This window comes from Mustela nivalis, assembly GCF_964662115.1.
Source record: "Mustela nivalis genome assembly, chromosome: 13".
In the NCBI taxonomy this organism is placed as follows: domain Eukaryota; kingdom Metazoa; phylum Chordata; class Mammalia; order Carnivora; family Mustelidae; genus Mustela; species Mustela nivalis.
Genome location: NC_139032.1, coordinates 88,464,463 through 88,473,938, shown reverse-complemented (window position 1 = coordinate 88,473,938; position 9,476 = coordinate 88,464,463). Strand labels below are relative to the sequence as shown.

Genomic DNA, 9,476 nt, shown 5'->3' with positions numbered 1-9,476 from the left:
ACAGCACAGATTTACGTCGTTTAATTCTCAAAACTCTGCAAAATAGGACTTGGTGTTCCCAGTTGACAGACAAGAAAAGTCAGGGAGCTGAAGCTGGGGACAAGTCCACTAGGATGATGCTACGCCAAGCCTCCAACTCCTGGGGGTAGAGGGGCGTGGGTGGAGGAACCAGGGACTAGTGACCCGACCGTAATGAAGTCTCACGGCCAAATCAGGACATTTCTGAGAGTGAAGGGTGGCAGTCCTCCTAAGTATGCCGACAGCCACAGGTACAAGCAGGAGCTGCCCCGGGCAAACAGCTGTCCCAGTCACCAGTAATGCAAACCCCCCACCCCACCACCACCACCACAGAGTGTGTCCCTGGGAACTGGATCTGGGAAGTCTCCTTCCCCACAGACTTACCTTTGTCTTGCCCCCAGGACTGGGATCCTGGGGCCAGCTGGTCGTCTCTTCTGTGGTTGTCCCTGGGGGACAAAGTGGCCAGGTTGTCCCAAGGAAGGGGACTGGACAGGATGGAATGTCCCACAGTGGACCCATGTCAGGGCAGCAGCAGTTCAAGGCCCCATGTCCCCGGCACTGTGATGTTATTACTTTCCCCCCGGTTATTCTCTGATGCAAACCCTAGAGGTGGGTTTGGATCTGGCCAAGTTGTGTGGTCTGGGGTCCAGCACCAGCCTTGTCTGAGGCTCAGTGTCCTTTGCTGCGGAGTGGAGGAAACAGTGCCTCTCACCCAGCAACGGCTGTTAGAACTTTTATGACTTTCAGGGTGTTTGGAGCAGAGAGTAAAAGCTTGCAGGGGAGCCGGGCTTGGGAATTACAACCCTTGGTTGATGGGAGATGTTCCATCTGGAGGCCAGATTAGGGACCTGACCTAGAATGGGGCCCTATGACACCGTTCCCAGTCCAGGCTCAGAAGGCCTGTTGCCCTGGTCGGTTGCGGTGGCCAGCCACTCCACCTTCCAGTGCTCAGCTGCTGGGCTGCATTGCTAACCAGATGTTCAACATCTGCCACATTCCACCCAGCACAGCCCCACCTCTGGGGCCAGAGTGGTTCTGCACACACCAGGCATGACCGGACTGCATGAGTCATGAGATGTCAAGCCTGAGGTACGTCACCATGGAATGGAGAAGAGGCCTGGGCTGCACATCCCCACCCCACTGGGATGACGACACTGGGCTTTGCTGAACCCCACAGCTTGAGTGGATAGGGCTTCAATGCCAAGAGCAGGCATCAGAATGGCTGTGTGCCTCTATCAGCACAGAAACTGGGTGTTGAGGAAGAGGGTCTGCAGGGCATCAGGCTCGATCTATCCTGGGGTCTGCCAAGAACCTTGGTCTCCTTGGCCCTTCCTATACTAGACACCAATCATCCAAGCCCCTGCAGAGCACCAGCCTCCCGCCCCCGTCCTTCCTCTCCTATCTACCCAGTCACTCCCTGGTCATTGGTGTCCACCACGTTATACACACACACACACACACACACACACCCCTCACTCGCCGTGGCCTTGGCTTTTAGATTGTCTGTGGAGGAACTGGCCTCTTTCTCGGAATGCTCTCCCTCAACAGATCTGGAGAGGATACAGACAAGCTCTCCGTATACGGCTTTGTACTGCTCTTCTGACTAGGAATTGGGGGCCCTGGCCCAAGCTGGGTCTGTCTTTGGCGTGGGCATCCTCTCCATCACGCTCAGGAAGAGCAAAGAGAGCTGCTCTGCGCGCAGGGTGGGGAGGTAGGAGACAGAAGCAAACATGGGGGTGGGGGGCAGAGGGAAGGGGCGGGGCAGGAGGGAGGGGACAGGAGGGGACAGGAGAGTCCCCAGAGGTCCCCATCCCAGGATTCTAGGAGAGCCTCCCACGTCCTCCCAACAAACTCCCCTTTTTAATTATACCAACTTGAAAGGCCTTCAGACTCTGTGGCCAAGAGCTTAGACTGCCCACGTTCCATAGTCCATCCTACCCACACAACCTGGGTTTCTGGGTGATCTGTGCTGGCCAGGCCCCCACCCTGTGAACCCTGAGCTATTGCCCACCCTCCTGCCTGGAATGTTCCCTCTGACTCCCCGCTCTTTAAGGTCTGGCCCAAAGCCCTCCTTCTTCTCATTGGTGTCCCTTTCTGAGCGGGGGGACACTTGATTTTGAGTTCACCGTGTCCTGCTTCCCTGTCTCCGGCCTGAACCAGAGGCCAGCCAAGGGCCCCTCGTGCTCTCCTAGGCTTTGCCTGACAAACCCCCCGGAGCAGAGGTGGGACAGCGGGTGCCTGTGGCCGCCGGACCCCAGCCAAGCCCCCACGGGAAGACCCTGGCAAATCCAGTAAGCTCCACTTCTGCCACCTTCCTGCTACTGCACGTGGACCAAGAGATCACTGAGCATTCCTCTACCCACATGCCAGGACAGTGAGTCCGCACCCACAGCCGGGGCCCCTGCTTCCAACCAGCGGGAGATGACCACAAGCATGCCACCCAGCTAGTAAAGGGGTCCTTTATTTTCACATTAAACAGAACCGGTCCATGTTGCTGCCTGTCCACCCTGCCCCCTCTGTCTGCAGGAGGAAGAGCCCCAGGAGGGAAGGTGGGCTCCTGGGGCCTGGGTCCGGGGTCCCGGGGCCCAGGGTGTGTTGTTGGTGGGAAGAGGGCCCCGGGAATGGGGCGGAGCTCAGGGAGGAAATGCCAAGAATCCTGGGCAGAGGCTGGCAGGGGGCCTGGGCACAGGGGGCTCCCCAGCATGACAGGCTGGGGCCACAGCCAGGCTGCCACACCCAGCAGGGACCTCCCAGGTGGCAAGTGCGGCCACAGGGCCTCAGGGCCAGTGTCAACCAAAGGCTGACAGGGGTCTTGGGAGCTCCCCCAGCACCCTAGTCCCCCTGACCCAGGCCTGCTAAGGCCCTTGAGGCTCAGCTCTCTGGCTAGGCCACAGGCTAAAAGGAGCACTGGGCCCGGGGCAGGCGACTCCCAGGATCCCGAGACCAAGCATTCCAGGAAACCAGTGATAACCATGCAGGGCTGGGCCATCCTCCTGGTGGGCCGAGGAGGCCGCACCCTGGCCCTAGGGGTCCCTGGGCCTCAAGCTCCCCTGCCCCAGACTGCTGCCGACGATCTTCTATCTCTTGGTCTGCCTGGTCCCTCAGCTGTGCAGAGTGGGCGACGGACAGGTGTCCTGGGATGACCTGCTGCTGGACATCGGGCCGCTCTGGGGCCAGTGGCTGCGGCTCCTGCCCCGCCCAGCCTGGATCCCTGCAGAGGCCCCCTCAGCCTCTCTGGCACCAACTCTGCTTAGGTCCTTGCCTTCAGAAGCAAGAGTGAGCGTGGTGGTGCCAGAGGGTAATCAACATACCTCCCCCCGCCAGCATCCAGAGGGCATACGGCAGACTTAGTGCCCAGGAACTGGCTGTGGACTGAGCAGAACGTGTACATGCACAGAGGAACTGGTGAAAGTGTGTGCCTCGTGCACACAGGCGTGTCCCCACAAGGTGTGCATGTGTTCCTGACACTGGGGTGTGCACGTGTACACATCATGGCCTGGGAGTGCCTGCCCGGGCAAACTGTGTACGTACACGAACTCTGGCGGGCATGGAGGGGGCGTGGCTGTGGACTGGGAAGGCCACGTGAGTATTCCTTTGGGGTGGGCACACAGCTGCAGGCTCCGGGGGGTGTGTCTGCAGGGCTGCACCTGTGGGGTGCATGTGCCTGCCCCGGCCAGGGCCACAGTGTTGGTGGGGGGGGGTGTCCTGGGCGGCCCTCACTGCCAGCTGGCACAGCTCTGGGGCAGGCTATGCAGAATGGCCTCCAGGTTCTGCTTGTCGGCACGGATCTCAGCGAGGTCGTTCTCGAAGCTCTGGATCTGCAGCTCCTGCTGCTCCGACTCCTGTTGCAGCAGCCTCAGTTTCCCCTGCAGGGCCCCCGGCGGGCTCAGCTGCAGCCTCAGGCGCTCCAGTGCCCATTGGGTCTCGTTCAGGGCCTGGGCTGGGGCCTGATGGGTGTCCAGCGACCCTGCAGGGGGGCACGGACAGCCTCAGCAGAGACCAGCCCTCCCGCAGGCCCCAGCGTCCATTCAGGGCCCTCCCCCGAGACCTCTGGAGGCCCAGACCTTCCAGGATTCTGACTGCCCACGCTCTGCTAGGAAAGCAAGGGACAGAGAAGGCAGTGTGTCTGGTCTTGGGCACCCCAGGGGGTGCACATGAAGACTCTGGAGCTTTCCCCCTAGGCAGCACTGGGCAACGGTTCCTTTTTGTCGTGGGTACTACTGTTATTGATAGAAAGAACTCCCCGCGTGGGTCCTGAGCCCATTTCCCAAAGCCGTGTGTGGCACAAGGTCCCCACGGCTCCATGCCGATTTGCCGAGAACACGCATTTAAAGATGCCTCCTGTGCCAAGACGCGGACGGCCACTGGGGTAAAAAGCAGTGCCCCTGGCATTAGAATAGAGCTGTGGAAGCGGAGGGGGCAGGAGGGGCTGCGGACTCCTGTAAGCAGGCACCAGGGGTCTCGTCCTGGCCCAGCATGGGTTAACTCTGTTTCTTGGAGTTCAGTACTTCCCAAAGCCTCATGGAGGCTAAAACAAGGAGGCGGGGCCCGGTGCCCACACTTGAACTTGGTGGTGGTAGTGGTGGCATGGAATCCACGGGCTGTCTCCCCAGTCTGGCCCTTGTCACCTTCTCATTTATGGGTGACATTTCACAGGAAGATGAGGTTCAGCCTTGGGGATGGGAAAGTAAATTCTAAATGGCTTCTAATCCCACAGGATCCCACAGGGGCCAGAGCTCCCCTGAGCCCCCAAATTTCCTGGGCAACGAAGGTGGAGGTCAGAGGGCAGGCAGTTGAGGGCGGGGGGGGGGTGCGGTGGGCAGGAGGAGGCATCGGGAAGCTGAGCACCGCTGGCCTGGGCAGATCCCGCTCCCAGCAAAGACCCCAACCACGGGGAGGCCCCAACTACCTGGCCTTCAAGATGCAGGTTCAGCTTGTAGCCACACTCCACCTGCACTGTGGGGGCCCCCAGGCAGGGCCCTCTGGGGGCTGCTCACGCCTGCGCCCCCAACTCAGGCACAGCACCGGACAGCAATGCGGCCAGTGCTCTGAGTCCTTGGCGTCAGGAACAGACCAGTGGCTACCAGTGGGCACCCCGAATCTGTCAGACCTGTGTGCAAACCTCAGTTTCCCCACTGACTGGCCATGGGGCCCCGGGCACATCACTTAAACTCTGTGCCTCAGACTGCCTGTCCGCAAGACGACAAGAGAATCCGGGACCTTGACTCCCAAGCAGAGCATTCCAGATCACGAGCATGCAAAGCTTAGGGCCTGGCATGCAAACACGACGTGGAACATGGTGATTCTTCCCCTTATTAGTAATGAGGCCACATGTGTGCTGTTATGTAGGTGACCCTGAGGACGTGACACTAAGGGGCAGAAGCCAGTCACAGAAGGACACAGGGACATGAGGTCCCTGGAGTGTCAAGTTCACAGAGACCAAAGAGGTCCCAGGTGGGGGTGCCAGGGGCTGGAGCATAGGGAGTTTGTGTGTAATGGGTACGGTGTTTTGGTTTGAAAGTTCTGGAGACAGATGGCAGGGACGGCTGCGCCACGTGTGAATGTACTTAATGCCTCTGAACTGTGTGCCTGAAGATGGTTAAAATGGCCAATTTTATGTTGCATGCATGTTACCACGGTTTTGGAAAATGCACGGCTACTGTCCTCCGCTCCCCCGCCCTGCTCATCCGGGCCTTGCCGGATGCTCTCCCCTTCATCTGAGAGGCCTCCTTGCCGAGGCTCCTCCCCGAGAGCTGCTGCTCACCGGCTCTCACCACGCAGGTGGCAAGCACTTTTTACATGACGCTGGTGCTTACGTCCATTTTACAGATGAGGGAACTGAGGCTCAGAGAGGCACAGTGGTTTTCCCAAGGTCCCACAGCCAGGGAAGGGAAAGCACCAGACTTGAGTCTTGGTCTGATTCCAGACCATCTGATTCGAGGCCATCCTTGCTTCTCTGACATTCTCTCTCCTCCTCTGAAACCCTCAGCCACGCAGAGCCCATCTGCTCCTGTGGTCCCCACAGGTGTTTCGTCTGCTGAGTTTTCTGTGCCCCCGTCCACCCCCGCAACACCAGACTAGCGGCCCCTGGAGGGGCACAGTGACATCAGCCCTACCTTGCAGGACAGCCTGGGGCTATTTCAAATGCTTGTGGCTGAGGAGGGGGGACCGTGGGTATCTGGGGGTGAGGAGGAAAGCTTCTCTAGGACTGGGCCTCCCAGAAGCTCCTGGGGGTGCTCCAGGGACCCAAGGGTCTCCTTACCCAGCCTGGAGAGCAGCTCCGACAAGGCCTGGACGTCCCTCTCCAGGGAGGCACGCGATTCTCGGATCTGCCGTTCCAAGGAATTCAGCCTGGCACCCATCTAGGGCGGGAGGGAAAGCTTGACCGGCTCCCTGCTGGCTCGGGGGCCAGGAGGAAACGGGAGTGGGGGCTGGGGGTCTCGGCACACGTACCTGCCCTGCGTCCTCCAGCTCCCGTCTGCGGGCCTGCGAGGTGAGCGCCTGCCGGGAGACTTGTCGGAACATCGCCCGCGTCTGGCTGGAGAGCCGGCCTGCCCGGCGGTGTTCCTGCTGGCCCTCCCTGAGCAGGGCCTTGGCGAGCTGGGGGGTGGGCAGCAGCAGAGCGGGGAGAGGGTGAGCGCACTGAGTCCTTTCAGAAGGAAAGGGCACCGACGGCCGTGATGCCGAGCAGTCGTCAGTGTGAGCCCCAGGTCATTCGTTCATTTCACAAACACGGACTGGACGCGGGCGACACGCGCAGAGGCAGCGGCGGGCTAGAGGGACGCACAGTCTGGACTTTGGCCCCAATTTAAAAATAAGAGCTTAGAGGTTTGGGGGAGTAAAGCCAAACAGACGTCGGTGAGAGTCCTGGTCACCCGGACTGGGCCTCGGGGTCCACACCCAGGACGCCAGTGACAACAGTGACACCTACTTCTTGAGGAATCAACAGGGTCACTGGCCTGGGGCCCCTGAGCCCTCGGTAAGTGCGGAGCGTTCAGCATGGTCTACGCGGATGGGGGCAGATCTGTGGGGACCCCGTTTCACCTACAGAAGGGGCATTTCTTCCAGGACCGTCCTCCCACAGGCCCAGAAGGCAGGGACATCGTCACACCCATGGCCCTGACCTTAGCACTGTCCTTGGCCAACAGCTCGGCTTCCCTGCCCTTCTTCTTGGCACTGGAGGAGACAGACGCTGCGTTTCCCAGCATCCTCTCCGCCTGCTTGGTCTTCTTCTTCAAGTCTACGAGGAGCCTGTCGCTGACAACACCTGCCTTCCTCCCCAGCGCGGCCTGGTCCCTGGGCTGCGGAAACTGCCGCTTCAGTCCTGCAAACCCGGGGGAGGCAGTGTCAGGAGGGTGGCCCCTGCCCTGAGAGCCTGCCAGGCAGCCACTGCGTGTGGTCCCCAGACAACGTGAGGGAGGTGCTGAGGGCAGGAGATCTACAGGAAACCTCCGGAAGCTCTTTTGGGAAACAAGCGAGCAATGAGTAACATGCACTGTTCAGTGAATTTAAAGATTCATGTTATATCGTGGTGTTTGTTAAAATCATGAGATTACACGGCTGATACCTGGGCTGGGGTTGGGACTGGATGGGGAGCCACACCTCAGTACCCAGAAAATCCATTCAGCTCTTTCTCTGTACCTCTCTTATGTCTAAAAAGGCTTTAAAGCAGCTTATAGTAACAGTGACAGGTACGTCAACAACTGGACCACTGAAGTGAAAAACCAAGGACCATATGCAACTGAGGGGGGGGCGGGGATGAGGAGGGAAGGAGAGGAGTGCGAAGGGCCAGAAAATTAGGATAATGACATCTCAGGCACTAAATGCTCTGTTCACCTCTGAGCTTCCTAGCAGCCAAGACAAAAAGGGAAGTATTATGATTTGCATAGGTTTTATTACCTAATAAGAAGTGGCTTCCCTCTGTAAAGAAGAGAGACTTTTTCCTTTTCTTTCAAATAAAATTTGAAGGGAAATTGGGAGTTCTAACGATAGTCAGATTTTAAAATGAATCAAGCCATCCAAGGCAGAATGTCATGCAATTTTCCATGAAGATAACAGAGAAATTAGATCTACTTTAGTTTCTCATACACGAAGTTGATGTTTCTTAAAATGCACTCCATGGAGTGCTAACTCTACAGGGTGTTACTAAACATCAGGAGGAAACGTCAAACTTAAAGAAAGAGAACCAGGTTTCTTTGTTACAGGACTTCTCAGGACCTTTAATATCATAAAGTATGCACTGTATGGCCTCGGGAGGGCACTACAGTAGCAACATTTCCTAAACTTATCTGAACACAAACCGACTGGTGGTCTTGGGCTAAAGGCCCCAAGGCCACCCCCTTGGGGAAAGCTGTACCATATTCAATGAATTTTCCTTTCATTCTAAATATCCACTGAGCACAGACCGATTGGTGGTGAGAGGGGGTGTCTCTGAAAAGGGGTAGGAATGGGGACATTAGCCCAGGGTTAGCAGTTTGAGATGAGTCCTCACGTGGACGGAGGTACTGCACCAAGGAGGCAGATTTCCACGCAGTACGTCCCCCAGTGAGAAGGCGATAGCTCGTGGGCTGGTAAGCACATGTTGCTGGAAGTAGGGAAGCAGAGGGCGGAGGAGCCCCCTGCCCGCCGAGGGGGCTGCAGCAGGTGGCTTTAATAAGCCTTAAGATTTTAATGTTCAGAAGTCCTAATATTCCATCTAGTCCTAATTATATTCCTATTCCCAGAAGTCCTATTATATTCCATCTAGTCCTAATATTCCATCACTAGTATCACAGAATTTACTGAACGCGACTCAGAGGCAAGTACTCATGGCCACGGCCCCCATTGGAAGTCCCCGGTCAGTGGGTGGCCAGGCCTCCCACCACAGAGAAACCTAGAGAACCGGAAGCACCGGCCAGCTCGCCCTCTGCCTCAGGGGGCAGGAGGCCGAGGCTGGAGGCACATCTCTCAGCGGCAGCGATGGAGTTGGGGAGGAAGTCCTTGGAGCCGAGGGGAACGCAGAGCCTGACTCCCAGTCTCAAACCCCAAGGGGCCTCTGGGTCTGCCTGTGTTCCTGCCTTACCCAGTTCACTGGGCGGAGCCACAGATAAAGGGTGAGGGGGCTTCTCTCTGGAGGGGACAGGGAGCTGGAGAACCTAACACTGGACAGCTTCTCTTCAGCGCACCTCTGACCCAGGGACAGCCGTCAATCCCTTTCCTTGGTCTCCAACATCTATAAAATGGGGCCACTCAGCTTCATTTTCCTAGAGCTCGAGGAGACCTGGACTGGCATCAACCATACCCCTTTCTCAAGAGAAGTCTGTCCCCTTCCCCGTGGCCCCAGCTGAGCCCCGGACGTGGCAGGTGTTTGTACCAGGTGACAGGACCCCGGTCAGAGCAGACTAGACCAGGTGCAGACGGCTGAGGGCATCAGATCCTCTCGGCCCTCACGGGTGTGGTCTGATGGCTGATGGCCGTGT

At 58.1% G+C, this 9,476-nt stretch overlaps 1 protein-coding gene across 2 annotated transcripts in view; it reads right to left on the bottom strand.

Annotated features, from left to right (window-relative positions):
• Nucleotides 1-2,463: 2,463 nt before the first annotated feature.
• LAMC3 (laminin subunit gamma 3) overlaps nt 2,464-9,476 on the bottom strand; it is a 55,323-nt gene continuing 48,310 nt past the window's right edge. For both annotated transcript variants that reach the window (XM_082695977.1, XM_082695978.1), the window contains 4 exons: nt 7,143-7,342; nt 6,472-6,618; nt 6,281-6,380; nt 2,464-3,985 (listed from right to left, as the gene is read on the bottom strand). In XM_082695977.1, coding sequence (XP_082552103.1) covers nt 3,735-3,985; nt 6,281-6,380; nt 6,472-6,618; nt 7,143-7,342 — 698 coding nt within the window. In that variant the 3' untranslated portion in view covers nt 2,464-3,734. The remainder of the gene's footprint in view (nt 3,986-6,280; nt 6,381-6,471; nt 6,619-7,142; nt 7,343-9,476) is intronic.